General features: G+C 42.3%; 12 protein-coding genes across 12 annotated transcripts; 5 read left to right on the forward strand and 7 right to left on the reverse strand.

Moving 5' to 3' along the window:
* Window positions 1-1,980: 1,980 nt before the first annotated feature.
* Window positions 1,981-4,852, forward strand: V2V93DRAFT_359740 (OPT oligopeptide transporter protein-domain-containing protein; the record flags this gene model as incomplete). The annotated part of the gene is made up of 4 exons (XM_066908101.1): window positions 1,981-2,815; window positions 2,876-2,918; window positions 2,974-3,079; window positions 3,107-4,852. The coding sequence occupies 4 exons, from the start codon at window positions 1,981-1,983 to the stop codon at window positions 4,850-4,852; spliced, it is 2,730 nt and encodes a 909-aa protein (XP_066765060.1).
* Window positions 4,853-5,313: 461 nt separating this feature from the next.
* V2V93DRAFT_359741 (uncharacterized protein) lies at window positions 5,314-7,012 on the reverse strand (the record flags this gene model as incomplete). The annotated part of the gene is made up of 2 exons (XM_066908102.1): window positions 5,314-5,360; window positions 5,419-7,012. The coding sequence occupies 2 exons, from the start codon at window positions 7,010-7,012 to the stop codon at window positions 5,314-5,316; spliced, it is 1,641 nt and encodes a 546-aa protein (XP_066765061.1).
* A 448-nt stretch (window positions 7,013-7,460) lies between these two features.
* On the reverse strand, window positions 7,461-9,067 carry V2V93DRAFT_371971 (WD40-repeat-containing domain protein). Its single transcript, XM_066910639.1, has 2 exons — window positions 7,943-9,067; window positions 7,461-7,890 (listed from the first exon to the last, which is right to left on the reverse strand). Exons 1-2 carry the CDS (start codon window positions 8,924-8,926, stop codon window positions 7,714-7,716), a joined length of 1,161 nt encoding a protein of 386 aa, XP_066765062.1. The 5' UTR covers window positions 8,927-9,067; the 3' UTR covers window positions 7,461-7,713.
* On the reverse strand, window positions 9,057-11,626 carry V2V93DRAFT_285768 (uncharacterized protein). Its single transcript, XM_066907206.1, has one exon. It carries the CDS (start codon window positions 11,133-11,135, stop codon window positions 9,273-9,275), a length of 1,863 nt encoding a protein of 620 aa, XP_066765063.1. The 5' UTR covers window positions 11,136-11,626; the 3' UTR covers window positions 9,057-9,272.
* A 426-nt stretch (window positions 11,627-12,052) lies between these two features.
* Window positions 12,053-14,504, forward strand: V2V93DRAFT_371977 (uncharacterized protein). Its single transcript, XM_066910640.1, has 7 exons — window positions 12,053-12,690; window positions 12,749-12,780; window positions 12,836-12,888; window positions 12,939-13,284; window positions 13,341-13,413; window positions 13,478-13,507; window positions 13,571-14,504. The coding sequence occupies exons 1-7, from the start codon at window positions 12,118-12,120 to the stop codon at window positions 14,393-14,395; spliced, it is 1,932 nt and encodes a 643-aa protein (XP_066765064.1). The 5' UTR covers window positions 12,053-12,117; the 3' UTR covers window positions 14,396-14,504.
* Window positions 14,505-14,616: 112 nt separating this feature from the next.
* On the forward strand, window positions 14,617-15,461 carry V2V93DRAFT_371981 (uncharacterized protein). Its single transcript, XM_066910641.1, has 3 exons — window positions 14,617-14,752; window positions 14,829-15,048; window positions 15,118-15,461. The coding sequence occupies exons 1-3, from the start codon at window positions 14,725-14,727 to the stop codon at window positions 15,389-15,391; spliced, it is 522 nt and encodes a 173-aa protein (XP_066765065.1). The 5' UTR covers window positions 14,617-14,724; the 3' UTR covers window positions 15,392-15,461.
* On the reverse strand, window positions 15,450-16,163 carry V2V93DRAFT_371984 (signal recognition particle, SRP14 subunit). The gene is made up of 3 exons (XM_066910642.1): window positions 16,025-16,163; window positions 15,896-15,968; window positions 15,450-15,827 (listed from the first exon to the last, which is right to left on the reverse strand). The coding sequence occupies exons 1-3, from the start codon at window positions 16,055-16,057 to the stop codon at window positions 15,547-15,549; spliced, it is 387 nt and encodes a 128-aa protein (XP_066765066.1). The 5' UTR covers window positions 16,058-16,163; the 3' UTR covers window positions 15,450-15,546.
* Window positions 16,164-16,267: 104 nt separating this feature from the next.
* Window positions 16,268-19,289, forward strand: V2V93DRAFT_285604 (uncharacterized protein). Its single transcript, XM_066907205.1, has 4 exons — window positions 16,268-16,632; window positions 16,691-17,578; window positions 17,633-17,732; window positions 17,789-19,289. The coding sequence occupies exons 1-4, from the start codon at window positions 16,341-16,343 to the stop codon at window positions 18,882-18,884; spliced, it is 2,376 nt and encodes a 791-aa protein (XP_066765067.1). The 5' UTR covers window positions 16,268-16,340; the 3' UTR covers window positions 18,885-19,289.
* On the reverse strand, window positions 18,962-20,086 carry V2V93DRAFT_371989 (ubiquitin-related domain-containing protein). The gene is made up of 3 exons (XM_066910643.1): window positions 19,710-20,086; window positions 19,456-19,500; window positions 18,962-19,389 (listed from the first exon to the last, which is right to left on the reverse strand). The coding sequence occupies exons 1-3, from the start codon at window positions 19,947-19,949 to the stop codon at window positions 19,372-19,374; spliced, it is 303 nt and encodes a 100-aa protein (XP_066765068.1). The 5' UTR covers window positions 19,950-20,086; the 3' UTR covers window positions 18,962-19,371.
* A 99-nt stretch (window positions 20,087-20,185) lies between these two features.
* Window positions 20,186-21,208, forward strand: V2V93DRAFT_371993 (uncharacterized protein). Its single transcript, XM_066910644.1, has 2 exons — window positions 20,186-20,264; window positions 20,325-21,208. Exons 1-2 carry the CDS (start codon window positions 20,225-20,227, stop codon window positions 21,116-21,118), a joined length of 834 nt encoding a protein of 277 aa, XP_066765069.1. The 5' UTR covers window positions 20,186-20,224; the 3' UTR covers window positions 21,119-21,208.
* Window positions 21,133-21,555, reverse strand: V2V93DRAFT_347903 (uncharacterized protein; the record flags this gene model as incomplete). The annotated part of the gene is made up of 2 exons (XM_066907919.1): window positions 21,133-21,348; window positions 21,412-21,555. Coding segments are annotated over 2 exons (189 nt in total), but the record flags the coding sequence as incomplete, so codon positions are not given.
* Window positions 21,133-23,954, reverse strand: V2V93DRAFT_371995 (uncharacterized protein). Its single transcript, XM_066910645.1, has one exon. The coding sequence runs from the start codon at window positions 23,929-23,931 to the stop codon at window positions 21,622-21,624; it is 2,310 nt and encodes a 769-aa protein (XP_066765071.1). The 5' UTR covers window positions 23,932-23,954; the 3' UTR covers window positions 21,133-21,621.
* Window positions 23,955-24,993: the final 1,039 nt, after the last annotated feature.

Consider the following 24,993-nt stretch of genomic DNA (forward strand, 5'->3'; position numbering starts at 1 on the left):
TATTTAGCGCATATATGCTACCTTGAGCACGGATCACAAAATGCTTATCGCAATTTCTCTTTGTATATCTTAGTTCAACTACGATTCACGGAGATTATAAAACAGCGATTTGTATTTACAGCAAAATTTCTAAATAGCTATACACTCGTCAAAAATGATAGATTTAGGCATCTCAAATTAGGCGGATACAATTTTGCAGGGGTGGTCCGGATTTTGTCAAATCAAGTCCCCGCCCGGCATCTGAACTCAACTAGCGATAGCTTCTACGGTTCTACCACACTATGCTGGTTTGCCTGCCTGCAGATAGCAACTCGTGCTCTTGAAACATTGATGCTTTCATGTATTTGATATCACCTTCCAAATTGAAGTCTCCATAAAGACTTTTCTCCCTTTAGCTCCGTGTCGGTAAATAGTGAAGCTCCCTGAAAGCTGCTGAGGCGTGGCTGTGACTGCTGTTCTCTTATTGATTTGGAGATGTCAACAGATCTCAGCTGCTACCTCATAGGGATCTTGCTTTCTAGTTTTAATCTCAGAATGATTGCAAAACATTAAAGACCTCGCTCAATCGTGAAGATTTTCGTACTGAATTTCGGGATCTGAATCTGGAGTTTGAGTACCAGACAGATTATAGTGCCAAGACTACTTGTCGCTTCCATTTTAAACTCTAAGGCCATCGGGTGACTCGCTGAGCGAATCACTCTGTCTCGTTACCGCGCTCAGAGAGTCGGTCTTGATAGCGGATAATTTGTACACGCTTGACTCTGTCTACGTAGTTGCAATCAGAACTTTTACGATAAGCGGCTCTATACCAATATGCGGACCACTTTCTAGCTCAATCTGTTTCAGACTCAGTCGCCGATACACATCCTCAGCATAACTTACATTCTGTCAACTTGAGCCCAAAAAATTCCCGCTGACCACGAATCATAAGCTTCTGAACGATAAATGATAGGCGTTTTTCTTTAAAAACTTATTTCAGCAGTGCGATAAGACAATGAACGACCCGCCATCTCCTGACGGATTAGCAGTCTAAACTGGATTTCCTTATTATGGCCCTGTAGTATAACTACGATCTGAGCAGCTCTCTATATACTTCTCAGCAAAATGAGGATATCTCAGCGGCATTCAGCTAAGGTTCAAATTGCTGAAGGGCAACTCATATCGAAAATAACCCATTGTTGAAAATTGAAATAATTTAGTCACGCACAAGGCTGAGTGCGAATAATTTCTAAAACATGAGATCTTCGTCAAAGACTATTAATTGCCAAAAGTAAGTAATTTCTTTCAGGAAATTGTTATCGCTAGGGGCGACAAGTAGTAAGCCACCAGAAAATGCAGTGGGTGTAGGAGGGAATGCGGCTGATAAACCACCACATGCGATAACAGAGGGATAATTAAGATTTGGAAGGGTTTGCGCTTTGACATAATATGTCTCACGGGCCTAATCACGGACACAGCTTCCGTACGATAAGAGCCGACAGGTCGACCATCACGATAAGACTGCGACTCGAATGATACGAAGCTAATATGGCAACCGTCTAGTCAAACTACGTAGAATATCGACAAGCAGCCAGTTTTTACAGCTGCTTCGACTATATTTACAAAAAAAAAGATCAGATTTAGAAATGTCAGCGCGCGCACATTGACCAACTGTTTGCAACACTGACCGCATTAATGATGAAGCTTTGGCCGATAGCAATGCAAGTGCACCAATAAGCTTTATAAGTACTAAGCGCTAATTCGTTACAACCAAGACAATTAGACCTCGCGACTGACATTAGCAAGTACATATACTCTGCTGTGCCCCGCTCTGCCTGTGTGATCGGATAGTTGCTCAAGACTTCAAAAGTTGGCAATAACTGTATCGTGTCTGCGGCTACTTGAAAGCGTAAGCATTTGCCTAATTGTTTGTGGTCAAGAAAGTTAAGCTCTTGACATTTCATGATACTCCTTGCTAATATTCTGTTAGCAGAGGCAAATATGGCTGAATACGATGAGAAATCGGACGAGGCGTCCAAGAGGTCTGCTCAGGATCTGAAGACTGAGAAGGAGTACTCCATTAATGAAGCACAGGTTTCTGCTCCAGTAATTGAGGATAGAAAAAATGAGACCGATATTACTGTTACAGAGCTTGAGCTTCCAGATCTTCGCCAGAGAGCGCTTGATCGTTTTAACTCCGAAGCCCATAACGATTTGGTGGATATCTTAGATAATGACCCTGTTTTGGAATATTTGTTAGATATGCTGCTTACAATGTCGATTTCTGAAGCGATACAAGTGCTTACTGCGGCGGCTGCCTATCATGGTGATGATACTAATTTTGCCGAGCGCTCGCTCCTGAAGATTCAAAGCCTTCTTGCTGGAGAGGATGCTTATGGAAAAGGACATGAGGACTATGTCCTGGATATTTTAATTGAAGCAACCGTTCTCAAGTTTCATTCGCCATACCCGGAAGTTCGCGCCGTCTGCGACCCAATGGATGACCCGGATATGCCTGTCGAGACTGTTCGTGCCTACTTTCTGGGAATCTGCTGGGTTGCCGCCGGATCTTTCATTAACCAGATGTTCACCTTCCGCCAGCCGTCTCTTACCATTGGAGCTACTGCTATTCAAATTTTGCTTTACCCTTGCGGCAAATTCCTAGAGCGTGTTTTGCCTGATTGGGGTTTTACTGTCTTTGGACGGCGAATCTCACTCAATCCCGGTCCCTGGAATAATAAGGAGCAGATGCTGGCTACTCTTATGGTAAACGTTGGTTCTACTTCTAGTAACTTCATGAGTTATGTCGTTGTCATGAAATTGGATCGTTTTTTCGGTAAGTTGTTCATTGTATACTTATTATTCCCCGAGAGTTTACATTCTAACCATACTACAGCTCAAAGATGGGTCGATTTCGGATTTATTTTTCTACTGAACAGGTATGTCGTCCTTGTTTTACTTCTCAGTGGAATTATAAGCTAACAACATAATTAGTTCCACTCAGGCAGGTCAACTTTATCAAAGATCCTATGTATTCTTTGCTAACCAAGTTATTAGTTCTTCGGCTTTGGACTTGCTGGTTTGCTTAGACGTTTTGTTGGTAAGTACTATAGTTGCTAACGTGAAGCTTCCAAGACTAATTATTACTTCAGTGTACCCCGCAAAGGCTATTTGGCCGTCGCTGCTTCCCACTGTGATGCTGAACCGTACTCTTCTGCTTCCTGAGGAGAAACACAGTATCCATGGATGGACAATCTCACGTTACAAATTTTTTTTCATTGTGCTGGGTTGCATGATGATCTACTACTGGCTTCCCGGTTTTATTTTCACTGCTCTCAGTACCTTCAACTGGATGACTTGGATTGCTCCTCAGAACAAGAATCTGGCTATTGTTACCGGTTCAGGAATTGGCTTGGGATACAACCCTTTGACTACTTTCGACTGGGGTGTTATTGGCTACACTGCTCCTTTGGCCGTTCCGTTCTTCTCTTTGGCTAATCAGTATTCCGGTATGTTCATCGCTGGATTGATTATGCTCGGATTATATTACAGAAATTACAAGTGGATGGGTCACATTCCTATCAACTCTACTAGTTCTTTCGACAATCAGGGGAACAAGTACAATGCGTCGCGAATTGTGAACGATGACTTGACTTTGAACTTGGCGAATTACAAGAATTACTCTCCACCATTTTTGTCTATGGGATATCTGATGTGCTATGGATCTGAGTTTGTGATGTTCACCATGTCTGTTGTTTACATTGGATTGGCTGAATGGCGAGCCTTGAAAGAGAGATTTGGCGGATTTTACAAAGCTTTACGTTACCGCGGAAGATCCAATTTCGATAACTACGATGACGCTCTCTGCAGAATTATGGCGAAGTACCCAGAAGTTCCAGACTGGTGGTATCTGTGTATTCTTCTACTTTCTCTTGTGTTTGGTATTATTGCTTGCGTCATTTACCCCACAAATACACCTTGGTGGTCCATTATTGTTATTATTGTTATTTGCATTTTCCTCATTTTCCCTAGTGCAATTATCTTTTCCATTACGGGTTACGAGCTGGGTTTCAATGATATTGCCATTGTCGTTGCCGGCTATATGATTCCAGAGCATGCCATTGCCAACATGATTTGTCGTGTCTACGGTTGGAACGTTGATGCTCAGGCTGAAAGTCTGATTGGTGACCAAAAATTGGGTCATTACGCAAAGATTCCTCCTCGTGCTTTGCTTCGTGGCCAGTTGTTGGCCACATTGATCCAGACTTTAGTTACTATTGGTGCGTACAATGTCCTGGTAAAGTCTTTCCCTGATCTCTGCGCCTCGGATCAGTCCAACAGATTTGTGTGCCCGTTCCCCAATGCACTTTATACGGCCACCTTGGTTTGGGGTGTTGTCGGACCTGCACGAATGTTTTCCACTTTGTATCCTATGCTTAAATGGGCGTTCCTTATCGGTGTGCTTATTGGTGCTCCTTGCTTCTACTTGCGTGCGTTCTTGATGCGATTCAAATTACTCAAATGGCTGAAGAATTTCAACCCAATTCTTTGCCTTGCTGGTATGAACTTGTTCCAGTCTGGATATAACCTGTCGTATTATACTCCTGGACTCGAGATCAGTTTTATCTTTATGTACTATATCCGTCGTCATTATCTTGCTTGGTGGACTAAATACAACTTTGTATTGACTGCGGCTCTTAGTGCCGGTGTTGCTCTTTGCGCAATTTTGATTTTCGCTACTTTGCAGGTCACCAATGTCAGCATTCCTTGGTGGGGAAAGACTGTATCTAATGCTGGTGTAGATGGTGACGGCACTGCAACTATTTTCCCAATCCCGGCGAAAGGTTATTTTGGACCTGATAGATGGGAGTGAGGGGTTTGCTTCTATAATTTAGTTTTTATCTGTCAAAATATTAGCTCTATGTTTTTAGAATAACTTTGAGATGGTGGTTATGTTTTACTGGGTGTTTTACTATGCAATAAAATAGGAGTCACTATCAATATCAGTATCCAAGGAGTAGTCAATATCCTTGATAGAAATTCTACTTAGAATACGACAAAGAAAGCAATGGAATATTGTCTTAGAGTCGTATATGTCCGCATTCATGTCGTCGATAACCAAGGTGCGATGAGTCCAACTTTGTATGTAACATCCGGAAACTCCCGGCGTCGTTATCGACTATCACTTCAGATACAGAAACGGGAAAAGCCAAATTAAATCACTCAGTATTTTAGAGTTGATTACATATAATGCACATGCATGAACGAAACATCGACAGCAGACAGACTCATCACATTCTATAGCTATTTGCTTATCTTATATGTACTACACAATTAGAACTTTTCTGGCCACACTTGCTTAACCAATGTCTTTTTGTTAACTATAATAGAAATCAAGGTTAATATCAAACCAGTATAAAAATAAAGCTAACAGCTTACCTTTGCCCATCTGATTTCGAGGAATCTGGTCAATTATCTTCAACTCCTTTGGAAGCTTGTATCCAGTCAAGCGCAAACGTAACTGGGCTTTCAAGTCAGCAAATTCCATAGGAGAATATCCATCAGCCATAACCAAAACAGTAGCAACTGACTGGCCCCACTCCAGACTAGGCAGACCAACCACAGCACATTCCAGAATACCCTCCAATGAGAGGATCTCACGCTCGATCTCCAAAGCTGAAATCTTCTCGCCGCCAGATTTTATGATATCCATAGATTCACGACCCTTAATCCACCATCTGCCAGCACCGTCAACACCAGCTATATCACCAGTCTTGAACCACTTGCGTCCGCTTGCGTCAGTAGTGAAAGATTCTTCCGTAGCCTCCTTCTTGCGCCAGTATTCTTTGAAAATGGTGGGACCGGACAGCTCGATCTCTCCCAGGACCTGATCGTCCTCTGAAGCGGGCTCAGCAGCATACCACTTCTCAGATTCCCAACCGACAGACTCATACAATACTTTAAAGGTGTCCTTGTCGACTAATCTGGCGTAAACGCCAGGGAGGGGCTTACCCACACTACCACTGTTGCGCTCATCCTCGCTCAAGGGTTGACTAAGCGCCATTCCAACCTCGGTCATACCATATCGCTCAAGAAGTTGAGGCTGACCACCAGATAATTCGGCCCATCCGTTTCTCAACGGGTCAGGCAGAGCGGCGGAACCACACATTGCCAAGTGTAGATTCTTAGGAACAGCAGCAGTGACTTCAGCTTGTTTTTCTGGTGTAAAAGTGCGGTACAAAGTCGACAATCGGGAATAAACAGTTGGCACAGCAGTGTAAATAGTAATTGCTGGAGCAGTCTCGTCCTCATGAGCTAGCAGGCTAAGAACAGGACCTGCAGCAAATGGAAATTGGAATAGAACAGTAGCACCGACAAATAAGGGAACCAGAAGGGCATTAAGGATTCCGTGAATATGGTGGAGAGGAAGAGTATGCAAAAGTGTGTCGGTCTCCTTGATTTCCCATGCTTTAATTAAGGACAGCGATTGGGCAGTAAGCGTAGCATTAGGGATGACAACGCCTTTGGGATTTCCAGAGGTTCCGGAAGTGTACAAAATAATACCACTAGAATTGACTATTCCAGTTGTATCTTCTTCAACGGCTACTTCTTGCGACTCTGGAAGAACGACATCCTCGTAAATGATGAACTGACGCTCACCAACCAAGGGAGCCAGCTTCTCCTTGAATCTCTCCGTGGCAACGATAGCGCAGCAATCGGAGTCATTGAGTTGATAAGTGATTTCCGGAGCGGTGTGAGAAGGGCATAAAGGAACCGCGATAGTGTCAGGGAGCGATACTGCTGCAAGCAAGCATATAACAAACTGGTAGCTATTCTCACCCATGATAGCAATACGCTTACTTTCGACAGTAGCATCTCCCAAGGTTGCCAAAACCGATCTCCATCGAGCGATGTCTTTCAGTAATGATCCATAGTTGAAATCTTTTCTTGAGCTGTTGTGAATGATAGCGGTTTTAGTTGGAAGATGCGAAGCAATAGCCTTAATAACAGGAAGTGCGGGAAGTGACGCCATTGTTTGGGATATATAGCGCCGAGTAGGTAAACGTCCGAGACAAGTGATAGCAAGTACTGGGCGAGTATTAACCCCTCTGAAGCAATTGACGCAAGAAAGATTGTGTTGGAATGCCAATCTAAAAAACGAACTGCGGGGAACAGGGCCAGTCATCTGTGGAAGTGAGTACAGGACTCCAACCTATCTATTTCCACCAGAGTTTTAGGCACGGTCCAAGCTTTTGGCGTTGGGGACTGATTCTTTGGGGGGGTATTAAGCCAGCAAGGCGCATTTATCTTATCGCCGTGCGGGCAAGCCCCCGGCGGCAGGTGGGTTATGTAATACGCCAATGAACTTTAAGAGCTGGAAATCAATAAAACTAGGTACAATTCAACTTATGTAGCATTGGTTAAGAGGATATCGACCGCGACTGGCATGGACCGTCAATTTAAGGATTTGAAAGACATAAATATAATTATCTGTGAATTTAGCTTGCTCCTACTACGGCGCAACTGTTGCTCGCTTGAGCTCACATCTTTATTTGGCCATAGTATGTATCCTAACCGTTTTTCATATTCCCTGTAATTTATGTACAATTGCAATATAATACAAATTTCTCAAGCTATCATATTTCAATCCCTAATATTAGATGCCGTAATAGGTGACACTTGAATGCTGCGTCAATTGCTCTTCATATCTTTGCCGGAGCACTTTACTTTTAATCACCTTCCACCTCGTCCAAGACCACTTGATCTTTCTGGGTTTCCCAAGATTTTCAGGCCGGCTGGGTCGCCGCCATAAGCGAGCCAGTATTTTAAAGGATGCCAATCCACTGACGGCACATTAAACGATGAAGTTCGAGCAATAGTAAATACGACGTCCCCACTTTCAACATGAATCTGAATATTTGTTAAAATGGTTGAATTCTCATAACGATCAAGCTCAACTCACTATTGACACGGGCTCCGTCGCTTCTAGCGATACGGCCAGATATGCACCATCGAATGAGAAAGACAACGACTTCACAGGAAAAGCAGCCTTTGCAAAAGTACGCACACAAGCCAACTCTTGCATGTTCCAAATACTGACCAACGAATCATTAGAGCCTAGAGCGAGATAGGTTCCTCTAGGATCAAATTCCATGCAGGTGATTCCAGTACGATGAGCATTCATTGTCCATACTGCCTTTGGTTCAACGTGTCCAGATTCTGTATCAAATTCGTAGAATTTTACAATGCCAGACGAAAATGCAACTGCTAAGACTGTGCCAGAAAACGACACCACTGCACACGTCACATCGTTGCTGATGTCATCGTTAACTTCGAAGACGCCGCTATCGCTATTAGCACTTGGCGTAAATGATTCTGAGCTTACAATCATCAGACTTCTGCTACGGTAGCCACATATTATAATCCACTTCCCGTCAGGTGTATATCGAATAAGAGCAGGACAGATTGATGGCGATGGTCGACCAGCTGTCGTGGCACCATTAACAGTCGATGTAGTTCCATTCGAAGTCGACATGGTCCCATTAGCAGTAAGATTCAGAATCTGAAGCGTTTGCTTTGATCGCACATCCCACAATCGAACACTTCCGTCGGCTGGTGAGCACGAAACGAGACGATCAGCAAGACTCGGATCCCAAGCTATACTCTCAACGGCATGTGAATGACCTCTCAATTCTGTAGAATACTTCACATCGTGTTTCTCAGGATTCCAAATCCGGATAATATTAAGGCCTCCGGAGAGCGTAGAGCCGCTAGCTGCTATTAAAGTACCAAGTGCATTCCATGCTACACTGCGTACAATCGCGCTGGCCGAAGCACGATTACTCTCATGGTATTCGCGTATGTGCTGATTGCGGAAAAATATCTCGGCCACATCGCGACCAAGGGCTGTGTGTGTTGTAGCCAAGGACAAAGCTGACGGTACCATTGACTTCTATGAAACAGTCTAGATTTATGATTGAGCTTCATAGATGACTTCATGATTCATAAGACTCCGAGCGGTAAATATATATGGGTTAGGGTATAGAGCTCTATTTCAATTATGAGCCAGAGACTATTACTTAAAACGTGATATGGTTTACTTTTACTAACCATGTATAGTACAGGTCTCGACACATATTTCAACAGTATCAAATAAGCAGGTGTGTTGCACAAAAACTCCAATTCATCAAAACCTTCAGCCAACAAATTTCGGCGCCTTCGCCCCTATTACTTAAGCATTCGTCGCAAAAACACATATGTACACGACCTCAACTCTATAGCAGTATTCAGTTTCAGCAAGCTTCAGTCTTTCCAGATTCTTCTTCTTCTCTCACTCTCAATCTCTTAATCGCGTCGTCTAACTCTTTAATCATGAACTGATAACATTTACGGGGATCAGTAGTTCCAAGCCTCGCTGACGACGAAACCATCGCCGTGTCGTTCTTCACAGGAGTACACTTCATCACAGAAACAGAATTCGATGTGCTATAGACGGTATCTATTGTAAAGGGTATCGCGGTAGATCTCACGGACTTGTTCGCAATCTGAGGTGCTTCTACTTGAACAGCAGCAGACTCCATCTCAGTATTTTCAGTACGGGTATCTTTAGGTTCAATTCTAAGGTATCTGGACCTTTTTCCGCGGCAATTGACAGGATCTAAGGATTTTTTCGTTCTCAAAAGTGAAGTGGTACCGGAAACAAAGCCAGCGGAGCGAACATAAGCAGCTTTAGATTTTTTGCCAACAGCGACATCGTCCCAAGAAATCTTTTTCTCATCGCGATGGAACAAATCTTTAACGAAACGATTGATATCTTTCTTGAATCCAGTAGCTGCGGGTAACGTAGCAGGTTGAGCCGATTTGGTGTCAGATCGTTCGGGTACTAGCCTGCTGATCAGTCTGCGTAGCATAAAAGGACTCTTTGATTCAGCAAATCCAGGGTAAGGAATCGTATGTGAGTTTATGAGCTCCGGAGGGCAATACGTGACGCGCATTCCAGTCAATCTGGAGTATAGAGCAGGTTGAGGAGGAGGAGTAGGTATGAGAATACGAGGGCAATTGCTACTGGCAGCCACTGGACTAATACTTTCAAGAGTCATTACACCACCTTCCTTGTATGCAAAATCGCGCACACCGGAAATGCCGGTCAGATCCTGACAAGCACTGGGGACATCCACTAGTTTACCCTCTTTAGTGAAAATCTGTGACAGTTTAGCAGATATTTGAGCCGAGAGCTGCTGAGAAGTTGCAGCAATTGGAGTTGTCGGAGGCGATAAACGTGAGTATGCACGACTGAGTTCATCCTTGGCCCGTTTCCCAGCGGGCCGGGGTGAAACGGTAACGGTACGCAGTCCCATGTTTGTTACAGATTTATCGGTAGTCTGCTTAGCCTTGCTCTTCTTTGTTTTTTGTGCTTTCTTTGCTTTCTGTGCTTTGACTTTCTTCACTCTGGCTAACTTCTTGACTTTCCCTACCTTAGCAGCTAGCACTTTCTTGACTTTTATAACTTTTATAACTTTTTTTGTCTCTGTTTTCGTTACCTTAACCTTATCTGCCTTGGCAAGCATTGTCATCGGGTCAGCATTCGAGCGCTTGAAGATGCGACGGAAGAGGATGAGCAAAGCCCAATGAGTTTCGGACTGATTCAGTTCATTAGTAACTTCAGCCACTCCGGTTAAATTTGAGGGTCCATGAGGGGCCACTTGGCTGGTGCTTAACGCCGTCTCTTCGATAGCAGTGTTAATTTCAGTCGGTTTGTTACCGGCTGAGGCAATAGTAGCAGCAATGATTGTAGACAAGTGACTAGCCCCCATAGCATCAACTGCTTTCTTAGCGGCCATATTGAAATCCTTGGCCAAAAAAATTTCTGGGTTGACGGACTCAGGAACGGCCGATATCATGAGTGATTTGTATTCCGGCTGACGCGAGGACACAACTATGTGCTCGTCGACCTCATGCTCGTCATCAATGTCCTCAATGTAAGCCGTGATTTCTTCAAAAAAATCAGTTGAAATGTCCAGCTCCTCCGTTTCAATAGCGATAACGTCTGCCAACATTGTGGAAATTGCCTGTATGGCGGTATTACAGGTTTGAACTGCGCCCTCAACCCAGGAAGTCACGATAAGTCCCAGGGCGCGGGGCAGTCCAAAATCCATTACTGGAAATCGAGTCAAAAAAAAAGGGAACAGTTGTCGGTACAGTGCGATAAAGTATAGAGTCAGAAAATGTGGGTGAGGGGAGAAACAAAAAGAGTAGTAGCAAGTGGACGGGAGTCGTCAACGAGAACCTCTACTCTGGACGCGACAATTTAGGGTTGCATAGCACGTCAAGTTAACTACACAAATACTTCATACTCCACAGTTATTTACGGATAGCTACAAGTCAGCCACTTAACAGATCACTGTTGATGTATTTCATCAACCACTACCCAGATGACGGAAAAACCTAAGAGCAGGCAAACAAAATGTAGAGGCAAGCGAAAACAGTCATATTCATATCAACAATCATAGAACTTACAGCAATGCCAACACCGCCAACAATGAGTTCACAAACGAGCATACCTTGCACCCATAATTAATAAGTTTTTGCAACCCATCTTCTCAATATTAAAAAGACCGGGAAGGGTAGATCCAACATGCCTGCGAACTACGCCTAGAGAAAAGCAAGTGAAGATTTTCTCAGTAATAGTTGATGCGATGACAGCGTCGGTATTCAAAAGGTAATATTAATCAATGCTTTATACTATTGGCTACCATTGTCTTCAAATACCAGTCAATTTAACTCCGCATAGCGAACTCGCCAAATAATTCAGAACAGAGCACAGCAAGAGAACATAGCAAGAGTCAGACAACATATCGCATGCTGAAATAAAAAAAAATCCACTCCAAAGAAAGAGTTGTATATGAACTCCATACAACACAACTCAGAGCATGATACTGCGAAACCTGCAAAAATCGAGAGTGCACATTGTTACGCTAAATCAAATGACGCCAGAGGTTCTTCAGGAGGCGATTTCTCATATCACGTGATATAAAGGAGCGGGGATCTGCTGTTACTCTGTAATTCGGTTATGTCATACCTCAATTCTTGATGATACGCTAGAAAAGGGCTCATATGGCAAGGATTATATACCAGTAAATGCTTTTTGCACGCAGTTTAAGAGCTCCAATCCTCGCTCCTATATCAAACCTGAGTCGCCATCGCCATTATCAATCTCGAGTTCATCATATAGCGACTGCGGCTGCTACAATCATGACTGATTCAACTTCGGCAGGTTTCTTGGGCGTATCGCTATATGATCTCCCTAAAACTCACATATATACGGACAAGCTCCCTCCAGACCCGCTAGTTGCCTCGCCTGAAATCGCCAGAAATCCTCCGGACCCCAAAGTCTTACTTCCTCGAATGGTGACTGATGGCGCTTACACTTTTGTGCGGCCTGACACTCATGATTTGGAAAAAGCAAAGCTTCTAGCAGTAAGCGAAGCTGCTATCCGAGATTTGGGACTGAGTCTAGACACCAAAGATACCGAGGAATTCAAGGAAGTGGTAATTGGAAATCGTATTTTTGAAGACCACCATCCTTGGGCCCAGGTATACGGTGGGTACCAATTTGGAGAATGGGCCGGACAGCTGGGGGATGGAAGAGCTATCAGTATATTTGAAGCTACAAATCCTAGCACTGGGGTTCGTTACGAAATTCAATTGAAGGTATCGGATTCATTTTAGTTCAAATTAATATCATCAGGATACTCAATGTCATCACTAGGGCGCTGGTCGAACTCCATATTCTCGTTTTGCGTAAGTCTGTCAATACAGTTCTGGCAAAAGTTATGATAACTGATCTTCTGCGTAGTGATGGAAGAGCTGTGCTGCGATCCAGTTTGCGAGAATTCCTTGTGAGCGAAGGTAAGATTGAAAAATTGAGTGATCTGAAAGCAGGACTAATAATTTACTAGCTTTGAATACTCTATCTATACCGAGTACAAGAGCTCTCTCTCTTTCCCTACTTACAAATGAAGGAGTGCGCCGCGAATCCATTGAGCCTCGCGCAGTTGTCGCTCGGATGGCGCCTACATGGATTCGTATTGGCAATTTTGATATTCACAGACGCCGAGGCAATAGAAAGCTTCTCAAAGCGCTTGCCGATTACAGCATTGATGAAGTATTTGGAGGAATTGACATTATTAAAAAGAGTGATCCGGATGCTTTCAGAGGTCTTTCCCGATACCAAATTTTGTACAAAGAAATTGCTCGACGAACAGCAGAGACTACAGCTTTGTGGCAAGCATATGGGTTTTTGAAGTATGTCAAGCGCTAATTTTCAAGCGAAGAATATTCTGACTCTGAGATGATAATAGCGGCGTATTAAATACCGATAATATATCAATTTATGGATTGAGTCTTGACTTTGGTCCTTTCGCTTTTATGGATGTGTGTGCATTTGTATCCATTTCGTCATTAGGAGCAGTAGTATCGCTAATGAATCCTTTTTTAGATATATGACCCTGCATATACTCCTAACCACGTATGTTCGAGGATTAATATTTATTGACGGATAATTGAAACGATACTGACTCTCCATTTGTAGGATGACCATCGACTCCGATATTCGTACAGAAATACTCCAACTATCATGTGGTGGAACCTTGTTCGACTGGGAGAGGACTTAGCCGAGCTTTTTGTTCTTGAGGATGAAGGGTTTGTTCAGCAGGAAGAGTTTTTGGAATCTGGCATACCTGAAGCCAAAATTGAGGCATTTGTCGCTAATGCAGAGAAATTTATCGAGGATGTCGGCGAGTATTATAAATTTACGCTAGAGACAGCTCATTCTAGCGCTTTTGGCAAGAGATTGGGTCTCGTAACTGTCAAGGATGATGATTCAACGGAGGGTATCGTCGATTCAGCACTGCAGCTTATGAAGGAGCATGCTTTGGATTTTAATCACTTTTTTAGAAGATTGGGCCGCGTCAGGATTTTTCCAGGTGACGGAGAAGACGATAGATGTTTAACAAATGAACAAGGCGTTAAAGATATTTTTCTCACTCATGAGCGTGGGTTTGCAGTTCCCCATGTCGATGACTCAGCCAGTGCTATCCATAAATGGCTATTTGAGACTTACAAGCCAAGGCTAGTGGAGGAAAATCTAATTAGCGATCAAGAAAGGAAGAGCCGAATGGATAAAGTCAATCCGAATTTCGTTCTGCGAACTTGGATCTTAGATGAGGTAATAGATGAAGTTCAGCATCGAGGCGATACGAAATTGTTGGAGCACGTATTATATCTTGCACTGAATCCTTTTGAGGAGTTTTGGACAGCTAAAGATGATGATGAGGAGACATATAAGACGGAAATGAGGTTCATTGGGGATGTGCCTAGGAGAATGCAGGCGCTGACATGCAGTTGCAGTTCATGAATGGCATGGGCCTGTAGTCTGACAGTGCGTAACATCGTGTTGAGAACCAGAGTAACACAAAAATTCTCTACATTTATCTAAAAAAATAAAAGGCTAAATTTTTTTTTTATTTATCGATTGATAGATTGCGCACTCTTGCTAGTTGCGATTGCTTAGTTTAATTTAGATCATTGAGCTCTATAATCAGTCAAACCTCCCAACCGCGAAGTTCATAGGTCTATCCTCGCTGAGCAATTACATTACTTGTCGAGCAAAATAGGTAAAAACGCCAGATAAACTAAAGGTTTACGCAAACCATCATTTGTTAGACAAGACGTAGACCGACTAAGATGTCAAAGAAAACAAATCTCTCCTTCGGTTAGTTAAGTATCCTGCACTCTAAAGAGCACAGGTTGGACTATTGATCCACATACATAAACTAACAATGTGACAGAGCGGCGAACACCAAAATTTCTGCAGATATTAAAGGGAGAATTACCTTCAGGTCCGACTGTTGAAACTAAACGGCAGCATGTAGGAGGCGATCTAGAAGGTAAAGATAATTCTGAAAGTGATGACGAGACGGCAATTCCAGAATACGTTTTCGAAGGCGAGACAATTACAAGAGATGAGCTAAATCAGGTTAAGGAAGGAAAAACGATAAATCAGATTAAGTGAGTTTACGTTATTGCTTGCTTGTATATATGATTGGGAGTTGTGTTGACGACGATTGACACATATAGAGAAGATAGAAGGTTGCGTCAAGCCGATCAAGACAAACGAAAAATGAAAACACAAGAGCAGCAAGCAACTTTTAAACAGTCTGCTAATATTTCAGAGTTCGGAAGTAGAAAACGGAAAACAATAACGAAAATTAAGCAGAACACTACCGAATCTGACAATCAGTCGAGCTCCGCGGCCTCTAAAGCATCTACAGAAGACGAACAGAAGAGCAAGAAAAAGAAATCAAAAAAACTAAGCAAAGTTCAACTCTCATTTGGCGAGTATGACGAATGATATCAGCTGTTACGATAGGTAGTGTAATGTCATTTGTAAATATGGCTTGTAAATCAACTTTAACATATGCAAATAAGTTTTTATTCTACTATCTTCTCACATTGCCCATATCGTATCGTAAGCATTTATCATACAAAAAATTTTGATTATATTAATCAATTTGTACCCTTTTTCTTCTTTCCTTTGGCTTTCTTCTTGTCCTTCTTCTTCAATCCAGTGACACCACCTTTGACGACCTCCGAGTACCTTTTCCAAAACGTATCTAATTTTCCAGCTTCAACAACAGTCGTTATTTTTATCTTCTTTTTCTTATCTGCAGAACCGTTTGAAGCTCTAAATATTAAACTATACGTGGCAGCAGCGGTAGACGGTGCAATATCTGACAGATCTGTTGGGCCTGGGTTGTGTTTATTCTCAACGGGGTCGAAAGGTGTCACTATATTATAGGACAAGTCAGTAAACACATAATAAAATAAATGATTTCAATAGAAAAATGCCTAATACGTTTCTTCTGCTGTAAAAAAACAGTTCCAGAGTCCGCTTGCTTTTTAAATAATGCTCCGAGTTGAGTTAAAAACTGTACTCTATTTAGTCTTATACAATTTTCCATACGTTATCAAGTATCAGACATACCTCATCGTTTGATAATCGCGATTTTGATGACATTGCGTGCAGTCATATACTTAGCAGAAATTGGCAATGATGATGAGCATATAAGGGACCAGTATTTTTGGTGAGCAGTGTGTAAAGCGATGAAAAGCAAGTGTGCACAAAAGGATTGAAATGTATGGAATAAACATAAAAGTATTTAAGATATATGCAGGGGTAAAATCTGTGCGGCGGTTGGCGATGGCAACGATTTTTTTCTTTGGTCCCAGTTATTTAGTCTTTTGATCAAACTTCTTAGTAGTTTTTGACTGAACAGCAATACATAAGAGTCCTAATCTGAATGAGAATGCCGCGGAATTTTAACAAGAATCACAAACTACCTTCGCAGAGGAGTAAACCCGAACGGCGAACACCATCATCAGCTAATACAAGCTCTGCTTCAACAGCAAAACCATCAACAACAAATAAGAATAGCGTAAAAAGACGAAAGCTTCATCAAAGCAATACCAATGTATCGGCAGAATATGATCCGATGATGAAGCGCGATGACGACGATATTCTGTATTATGCCAGCAAATTGAAATCGAGATCCGGAAAACTTCCAAAGATGTCTGACGACATTGAACTTGACAGTACGTTCTGGATTTGAGAAAAGATATGGGAATGACCTGTATTAATAGATCGTCTTAGATTTAACTGATGGACTCGATTTGGGATTTCTGGACGATATTTTTGGAACTGGAAAATCAAAAAAGACAAAGCACTCCCAGCAAAGCAACAGCGACGACGACGATGACGACAGCAGTAGCGATAACGACAATTTGGTCGATGACGAAGTTGGCGATCAGCTGGATGCAAGTGACGCCGGTGCGAGCGACGATGGGTCTGATGAAGATGAAGAGGATGCAGAAAGCGAATCTGATGTCTCGCCTAGCGGTGAAGCTGAGCAATCAGAGACCGAAGAATGGCAATCTGATGAAGCAGGTAGCCAGCCAGTTCGGGAGTCCGCAAAAGTAAGAGAGAATCCTTACTTACCTCCGGTTTCCGCTACTGCGGCATCCAAAGGAAAATATGTTCCACCATCTCTTAGGAAAAAGCTTGAGGAGAGCTCTGGCGAGTCCGATGAAAAAAGGGCCTTGAGACGACAATGTCATGGCCTACTTAACCGATTGTCAGAAGCGAACATCGCGTCTATAATCGGCGAATTTCAGCAAATCTTCCTTCATAATGCGCGACAAAGTGTGACTTCTACCATAACCTCGATATTGATTGAGATGACTGGCCAGAGAGCGATCTTACATGATAATTTTGTTATTGTGTATGGTGCGCTAGTCGCCGCACTTTACAAGCAGGTCGGTGTTGATTTTGGTGCATATTTTATTCAAACATTGGTAGAGACTTTCGACAGTCATTTTAAAGACTCGGAAAAGGGTAAAGAGTGTTCAAATCTGATGGTGCTGTTGAGTCAGTTGTATTCCTTTCAAGTGGTCGGATGCTCTTTGATTTATGATTTCATCCGCCTTTTTCTGAGCGATATCACAGAGCTAAACACGGAACTTTTATTGAAGCTCATAACTAGTAAGTCTAAAGCGTTCTGGTATATATATATCGTCGATGCTGACAATTGTCTAGATGCTGGCGCACAGCTACGGCACGATGATCCTGCTGCCTTGAAGGATATCATTGGTTTACTTCAAGATTCAGTAAAGAAGATACCGTCTGAGCAACTAAAGTAAATTTTGAACTTTTACTATGATTTTTAGTGACTTATGTTAACAGAGTTAATAGTCCACGTACAAAATTTTTGATTGAAACGGTGACGTCCTGGAAAAACAATCGACTGAAACATTCTTCGACTTTAACAAGCGAATCCATCACCCGGATGCGCAAATTTTTGGGAAATATGCCACAGAGCATGGAGGCTCTGCGCGTTTCACTAGATGATATTTACAACATTGAAACCAGAGGAAAATGGTGGTTAGTCGGTGCCGCATGGTCTGGCGACGGCTCGGCTGGTTTCAAAATCCGTGATGCAGATATTGCGGGCGACGATGTTGATATTTCGGCCGTTAAAGACATTTTGGATACTGCAGAGCCTGACTGGTTAGCTCTTGCTCGGAAACAGCGTATGAATACCGACATTCGACGAGCAATTTTCGTGGCTATTATGGGCAGCGAGGACTATATCGACGCGAACGAGCGACTGATGAGTTTGAAACTGAAACGAGTTCAAGAACGTGAAGTTCCGTGGGTAATTTTATACTGCTGCGGAAACGAGAAAGATTTTAATCCATTCTATGCATATGTGTCGTCAGAGCTCTGCAAGCAGCATTCACTTAAGAAAACATTCCAGTTTAGTTTGTGGGATTATTTTAAAGAACTTGACGGAGAAATGGACGACGACGACGATGATGATGATGATGATGATGATGCAGCCGCAGTCGATTTCAGATTTGCAGGTCGCGGAGAAGTTGACAGCAAAACTCGCCGCCGAAAAACCAAAAATTATGCAAAATTTTTCGCGGTGCTAATCGGTGAAGGACGAATGAGTCTTGATGTTTTCAAGAACGTGAATTTTCTAACTAGTACAGAAGAAATGCATGAATTTCTGCAAATTTTTTTCCTGGCGTTAATCAGTCACATTAGAGTCCGAACTTCAAGGTTGAAAGATCGTTTGGCAGGAGAGAAAGCTCTGGTAAATCTTATCGTCAAAATCAAAGACAATACAGTATTATTAAAGGGTATTGAATATTTTCTGAGAGCAAAGATTGATGTTCAGAAAAAGTCGAAAAAGACTGAAGAAAAGACAAACGAGATTGCAAAATGGGGTGTGGGTATTATGTGTGATAGTATCCAGCGATTAGAACGGTCCAGGGAGTTTTAAAACTAAAGGGTAAACGTTGTCGTCATAATAGATTATTTGAGCACATCCTACACCAATCATGATATAAGAGTTTGTGATAATAGACAAAAGAGTCAGCTTTTATTGGCACACAATACAAACATAGGTAGAATTACATGTGCAAATCCTATCTAACTCTGGTCCAAGCCATATGTTACCAAGGAAATACACCAAATAAACACATAAATTACAATTAGATTAACAACAAACTGAAAACAAAAAAATTTTTGTCTACTTCTTGTTCTCTCTTTCCATGGAGCAAATCGGATAGATAGCAATTTGAACTAAGCCAAGCAGAAAAATTTGCGATAAAAACTATTATATCTAAAAGTCATAGACACAACCAGTCTGCTTCTTTCAGACTATTTGTTTCTGGTCCGTCGTATAACTCAAACAGATATACATTTATCTCAGAAATAGCCATCTTACTCTCCATCGCGTTCTGCACCTAGTGCCTTGTTACGTCAACCTAAAACGCACCACCGACCTAAATACATATCAGTCAATATATGCTGATTCAATATTACTTTTTTAAGATAAATTAGAATGTTACCTGCTCCTGCACAACTTCAAGGATGTCGCCATCCTGCATTCCGAGCTATAACGAAATCACGTTAGCCACTATTAAATCCAGATCGATCGGCGAAAATGTACGTCGTTGGCTTCACAGCAGATCTCTCCTTGCCAGAGCAGTGATTTCAAGCCAGCCCACTCAAAAAAATGAATAGAACAGTATCGAATAGAAGAGATGCTGAATATCACCGCCAACGCTATCGGCGCCTAAAAAGCACACTAAACAATACTTACACCGTCGGGGGTATCGGTCTCGTTCACACGCTCACCGTCAAACAGGAATCGAACACTAGCTCTGCTCTTTCCCTGACGATCGCAAAATGTGTCCATCAGCTTTTTTAAGGCAGTAGTCTTGCGAATACGGAAAAAAACTTCGTTGTTATTGTCTGTCACTTTGATGTTGAAATGCTCGTTGCCCCCCTGACCAGCAGCGGCGTCGCCCTCTGGCTTAACTGATGAACTATCCTCGGCCATTGTATATGTGTTCAATAAATGATCTTAGAATAAAATCGATATGATGAATGAAATCAGGACTTTCTGAGAATGAACTGAACGAAGAACGTAAGCAGTAAGCCGGTATGATTGGAGAAAAACCTGAGTGGTTTCTTTAGTGGCACAAGTTCACTGCTATTGAGCCGCGCTCATCTTCGCTAGCTTACACGATACCCGAACCCTGTTGGTATCGAATTACACGCTACAGGAAACTTGCTGAACACTAGTCAAATTTTCGAAGAACGCGGAAAGCAGCAATGGCAATATTAGAAGAACTAGCAACATTTGCACGTGCAGGTAAAACTGGCAAGCTGAATTTGAAGAGCGCGGATGATAGCTAATCTAGACAATATATAGCTCAAAGACGAGCAGATCAAACCGCTGCGACACCGCCACCTCCATCGTCATCACGTATCACAGCCGTAAGCGACTCATCAGACGACGAGGCTGAACCCGGGAGCTCTGATAGCTCTAACTCAGTTCTAGATTCAAAAGTTGAGGAGCGGCCGAATTCTCTTAATGCTGGGTCCAAGGATCATACAGAGGCGCAGCAAGATACCGCAGACGAATCCACGACTATCGAGTCAGCAGAGAAATTCTCGCCAGAAGAAGAAGAAAAATTATTAGAAGAGTCTGATGCTTTGAAGCTTACTGGAAATGCATTTTTTGGTGATCAAAACTACGAAGCCGCTTTGGAGAAATACAACGAAGCGCTAAAGACTTGCCCAAATTATCTGACCACCCCGCGCTCTATTCTTTACAGTAACATATCAGCATGTTATTCCAAACAGGAGAAATGGAAAGAATGTGTAGAGTCTTGCACACAGTCTCTGAAACTCGATCCGGATTATATGAAGCCTTTGCTTCGTCGCGCAGCTGCCAATGAAAATATTGGATCATGGGCTGCGCTACAGGCAGCAATGGATGATCTTAAACACGCACAAGAGCTCAAACCTTCGAGGGAAAACATGATAGCAATGGCTAAACTAGAACCGAAGGTTTCCGAAGCCCAAAAACTGGAGACAGCTGAAATGATAAGTAAATTGAAGGACCTTGGTAACGGAATATTAAAGCCGTTTGGTCTAAGCACCGACATGTTCAAGATGCAACCCGACGGAAAGGGAGGCTACAGCATGAATTTTCAAAAATAAGGAGTTAATTTGAGTTGCATATTAGTATTTATGTAATATAGGCGTTTCGTATATCAAATAGATGTTCATAGCAGATTATTTCATTAAGGGATTATTTTTGCACAAATTAAATTTGGTGCAGAGCAACAGCAAAATTTTTAATACAGTAGCAGTTCGAGTCGATGGTGCGCAATCTCGCGGTTCGTTTATGCCGATACAAAAGGAGTATGAATAACTTGTGAAAAAGAGTCCTGTCGAGTAATTTTGTAATCAGTAAAAATATGTTAAAACATCACCAACAGATAATGCCTTACTAAAACCTTTGATCCTACTAATTCGGCAAACCGGCTTTTTCGCTCCGCATCTCCACACTTGACAAATTCAAGCAGTGGGCATCGTCTAAGTATTTCTTGGGCAGCATATGCGTTAATACTCGCACTCCGCAAGAAACGCTCCCACTAAATTAGAATAAAACACGATTAGCTTATACTTTGAAATCCTTTCGGCACCCTATTGCGAGAAGATTAGTAGATGGGTTTGCAAACCGTAGTATCCACTTCAGCCAGCCCGTCCCCTTTCCCACCAAATTTGCGAAATATATTCGTAAACCACGCAAGTGCTTCATGGTCAGAATCATCATCTTCATGACTCAACAAGTATACAGGTATCCCTGCCATTTTTGTCATGAAATCCGACAGCGCGTCCCAATCATTTTTACTCTTTTGAAATACTTTTAATGACATGAGTTGCACCACAGCTATCAGGGTCTCAACTTTTTCAGACATTCTTCGTGCATGACAAACTGAAGATCTTGTTCCGTCTATCTCTCTCTGAAGAATTGTGGGGAAATCAAAGTAAACAATGGCGCATTTAGATGAAATCAATATATCTGGTTGGTCATAGCCATAGTCTCGTTCAATTACTCTTAGGTTTTCGGTTATCGATAGAATATCTTTGTAGACTGCACGATTCGATTGTAAAAAAGGGGTATTGAATATAATTGTAACAGGGGGGGAATATTTGATCTTTTTGAAGCCGGCAAGAGAGTTTACACGTTTTTCAGTTAATAAGCCCTCAGAGAGTAATTCAAGGTTTTGATTCTGAACTGACGGCTCTGCTTGGAAACCTGACGTATCGGCTCTGCTCATTTTCGGTATTGGACCATATGAACTTGAAGACTGGAAATGATGTAATTCAAACGGGTTAAGTGGCAAAGATTTAAAGACACTAGTATCCGATAATATGTCTGTGACATCATCTTTTCGCCCCCGCTGCGCCAAGTGCGATGCAATCAAACTGTCTAGAGACCCATCTTCATCACGTGGAGAAGACAATGCTTTCTCTTCAATACCTGTAGCTGATGCAACTGACCCAACATCGTGCATATCCTCAGCATCACTCATCTCCCAATCCTGAGCATGACTGCGCTTGAAAATGACAGGAAATGAATCTCTAAGTGCCAAAGGATCATTCACTGGCTGGCTCGTTTGAACCGAAACTTCGGCCTCGACAACTTCAACTTCAATCGCTTTCCATACCGACGCCTTCGGATTATTAAAAAAAGGCATCCATTTTAACTTGAGATTAGAATTATAGCTTTCGCCAGCTTTCGGTAGGATTCTTCTCCATTCGCTAACAGTTTGTCTTAAATCCTTCAGACTGAGCTCATTCATCGTCGTCCTTCGCTTTCGGTCAGCAGCAGATTCGAGTTTGACAACAGTCGGAACAGGCATTCGTAGATTTTGCTCATCTTCGACTAAATGTTCATTTTCCAGGATTGACTTTGCTTTACTGGCTTGGGAAGCCATTTGTGAGGACAGCTTAGTGTCGCGCTCAGCTGCAAGACTGAGAGAGTACTCGGTCGGCTGCGCCTCTGTCAGAGGATTCTGCCGTAGTTCTTCATTCGCGCTTTTTTTCAAATCTGCAACAATATCGTCCGGCTTTGAGAAAGAGATCAGTAGAGGGCTAGATAAATATGGAATGGTCGAGAATTTCTGGTAGTTTGTTGACATTGGAGTATCTGATTTTGTAAACGTTGGAGGAGTACTAAACGTCTCGGAAATAGAAATCTCAGAGTAAGAACTATCAATCTCTTTTAAGTCGTCTAGAAAAGCAGCTGGCCGGGTGCCATACGGGGTGGGATCTGAGGAGGCTGGAAGAAGAGGAGATGACATCCACGTGTGCCTGACTTGCGGCAAGTCGACGGTGAGAGTATTAGATGCAACCTGTCGCAGAAGCTGCAGAGACTCAGTCTTGAGCTGATATCTCTCCTCGATTAACATTGAATCTAGTTTTCGTTTTTTCTTACTAAGAAATATCTCATTCTGATTGTCGAGCTTGTTGTCGCAACCTGTGCGAGACATCATATTGCCCATGTAAGCGTATGGCGAGACACGTTCGAGGTATAGCTTTGGCGGTAAGTCATTGCGTTCAAATAAAGGTTCTTCGAAGCACTGAATGATCAGACGCTGTCTTTTGAAAGGAGAGAATGTCCGTAGTCCAACATAATCCGGCTGCTCAATCAAATCCGTACAAGCTGCAGGATTGTTGTCATTATTCGCTGATTCTATATCGAGTAGGAGTGAGTTCTCAGCTACAGCGCTACTTGTTGTGTCTGAAAAGCAAGGAGACTCTTCATTTTGCATGATATCTCCGAAGAATTCATTCGATTGCCAGATACTTGTTGAAAGATCAGGTATTGGGAATTGCTGGAAGTCTAGCACCTTTAAATGGCGAGAGTAATCTGCATGATCAAAAGCAATTCCATGATACCTAGCATAGACCAGAATATCATCATCAAGGGATCCAGACTCGTTAAATGTTGTGGATGACATAAGAAATACAGCTGTACCAATAGAGACCGAAATATGCAATAAACAGCATTCAGCAGTTTCTAATGTATGCGTGACCTGCGAGGCGTGCGTCACAAAAGTGATTTGTGACCAGATCCGAAATCACACACAGATCACAAACGAGCCGCGCATTCAGGGCAGAAAATCTCGCGAATCCGATATGGCGAGCAAATTTGCGAGCAGTTATTCCTTATCAGCAACATTTTCAGAGATCCAATCCAACGAGACCGAGTTTATTCTCTGTATATTACAAACACTGTTCAAATTCAATAATTTCCTTTGAATTTATTTGTTCAAGCAAAAAATATGGTGGAGGATCACAAACAGCCGACTTATCAATTTAAAAATAAAATCAGATGATCAGATAAGATCATTAATCTCGGAAGCTGATTGGATTTGCTTCGGAAAAGCACACGTGTGTTTTCACGAAGCAACATATCATCCAAGAAACCAGAATGGAAATCAGTGCGATAAAAATCCAATGTTGTCAAAATTAAAGAACGGTAAAGCAATGACGTTATGGGCGGTGAATAATCGCTGCGCATGCACGGTCGCTCACATTCGCGAAGATCTGCATATCCGTCTTCATTATCAATCATTGTGCGTTCATAAATATACATAAAAATAAGTTCTTATTACTCATAATATATTGTCTACGCGCAGATTTGGTCGCAGGTGAGAAGCGTCCAATAGGCGGTCATTTTCCTTGCCCGTGACAATAGAATGGTCTGTTTCCGCATAATCAAGCATTCCCAATACTACACCCCGTGCTCATCTAAGTATATCCTCATTTGCTTAATAAATCGTAAGTTATCCGATGTTCTCTTGGTAATCACTGTGACTCAAGACAAACAAACATTTACCACATTCTTGGCTGCGTCAGCTTCTTGCACAATGAAAAGTGAATTGGGAGATGGAATATCCGATAAACGGTCTAGATCTCTCTCTGTAATCAGCACTGCAGTTTCAGCTACTCTGGCCGAATTCAACATTACGAATTTATAATATAAGAAAGATAAATCAATATCGAATGTATTGCTTATC

This window comes from Kockiozyma suomiensis, assembly GCF_038497685.1.
Source record: "Kockiozyma suomiensis strain NRRL Y-17356 unplaced genomic scaffold V2V93scaffold_9, whole genome shotgun sequence".
Taxonomy (NCBI): domain Eukaryota; kingdom Fungi; phylum Ascomycota; class Lipomycetes; order Lipomycetales; family Lipomycetaceae; genus Kockiozyma; species Kockiozyma suomiensis.

What these genes read in the sequence shown, in the direction of transcription:
- V2V93DRAFT_371971 (XM_066910639.1), bottom strand. Translation starts at nt 8,926, where the DNA reads ATGGTACCGTCAGCTTTGTCCTTGGCTACAACACACACAGCCCTTGGT. An exon ending in CGACGGAGCCCGTGTCAATA is followed by an intron (nt 7,891 to 7,942) that starts GTGAGTTGAGCT and finishes ACAAATATTCAG; the next exon opens with ATTCATGTTGAAAGTGGGGA.
- V2V93DRAFT_285768 (XM_066907206.1), bottom strand. Translation starts at nt 11,135, where the DNA reads ATGGATTTTGGACTGCCCCGCGCCCTGGGACTTATCGTGACTTCCTGG.
- V2V93DRAFT_371977 (XM_066910640.1), top strand. Translation starts at nt 12,118, where the DNA reads ATGCTTTTTGCACGCAGTTTAAGAGCTCCAATCCTCGCTCCTATATCA. An exon ending in ACTCCATATTCTCGTTTTGC is followed by an intron (nt 12,781 to 12,835) that starts GTAAGTCTGTCA and finishes TCTTCTGCGTAG; the next exon opens with TGATGGAAGAGCTGTGCTGC. An exon ending in CTGCATATACTCCTAACCAC is followed by an intron (nt 13,508 to 13,570) that starts GTATGTTCGAGG and finishes CTCCATTTGTAG; the next exon opens with GATGACCATCGACTCCGATA.
- V2V93DRAFT_371981 (XM_066910641.1), top strand. Translation starts at nt 14,725, where the DNA reads ATGTCAAAGAAAACAAATCTCTCCTTCG. An exon ending in GAAAACAAATCTCTCCTTCG is followed by an intron (nt 14,753 to 14,828) that starts GTTAGTTAAGTA and finishes ACAATGTGACAG; the next exon opens with AGCGGCGAACACCAAAATTT. An exon ending in AAAACGATAAATCAGATTAA is followed by an intron (nt 15,049 to 15,117) that starts GTGAGTTTACGT and finishes TGACACATATAG; the next exon opens with AGAAGATAGAAGGTTGCGTC.
- V2V93DRAFT_371984 (XM_066910642.1), bottom strand. Translation starts at nt 16,057, where the DNA reads ATGTCATCAAAATCGCGATTATCAAACGATGAG. An exon ending in CGCGATTATCAAACGATGAG is followed by an intron (nt 15,969 to 16,024) that starts GTATGTCTGATA and finishes AATAGAGTACAG; the next exon opens with TTTTTAACTCAACTCGGAGC. An exon ending in TTTTTTACAGCAGAAGAAAC is followed by an intron (nt 15,828 to 15,895) that starts GTATTAGGCATT and finishes CCTATAATATAG; the next exon opens with TGACACCTTTCGACCCCGTT.
- V2V93DRAFT_285604 (XM_066907205.1), top strand. Translation starts at nt 16,341, where the DNA reads ATGAGAATGCCGCGGAATTTTAACAAGAATCACAAACTACCTTCGCAG. An exon ending in TGACGACATTGAACTTGACA is followed by an intron (nt 16,633 to 16,690) that starts GTACGTTCTGGA and finishes AGATCGTCTTAG; the next exon opens with ATTTAACTGATGGACTCGAT. An exon ending in TTTATTGAAGCTCATAACTA is followed by an intron (nt 17,579 to 17,632) that starts GTAAGTCTAAAG and finishes ACAATTGTCTAG; the next exon opens with ATGCTGGCGCACAGCTACGG.
- V2V93DRAFT_371989 (XM_066910643.1), bottom strand. Translation starts at nt 19,949, where the DNA reads ATGGCCGAGGATAGTTCATCAGTTAAGCCAGAGGGCGACGCCGCTGCT. An exon ending in AGACCGATACCCCCGACGGT is followed by an intron (nt 19,501 to 19,709) that starts GTAAGTATTGTT and finishes ATTTCGTTATAG; the next exon opens with CTCGGAATGCAGGATGGCGA.
- V2V93DRAFT_371993 (XM_066910644.1), top strand. Translation starts at nt 20,225, where the DNA reads ATGGCAATATTAGAAGAACTAGCAACATTTGCACGTGCAG. An exon ending in AGCAACATTTGCACGTGCAG is followed by an intron (nt 20,265 to 20,324) that starts GTAAAACTGGCA and finishes GACAATATATAG; the next exon opens with CTCAAAGACGAGCAGATCAA.
- V2V93DRAFT_371995 (XM_066910645.1), bottom strand. Translation starts at nt 23,931, where the DNA reads ATGTCATCCACAACATTTAACGAGTCTGGATCCCTTGATGATGATATT.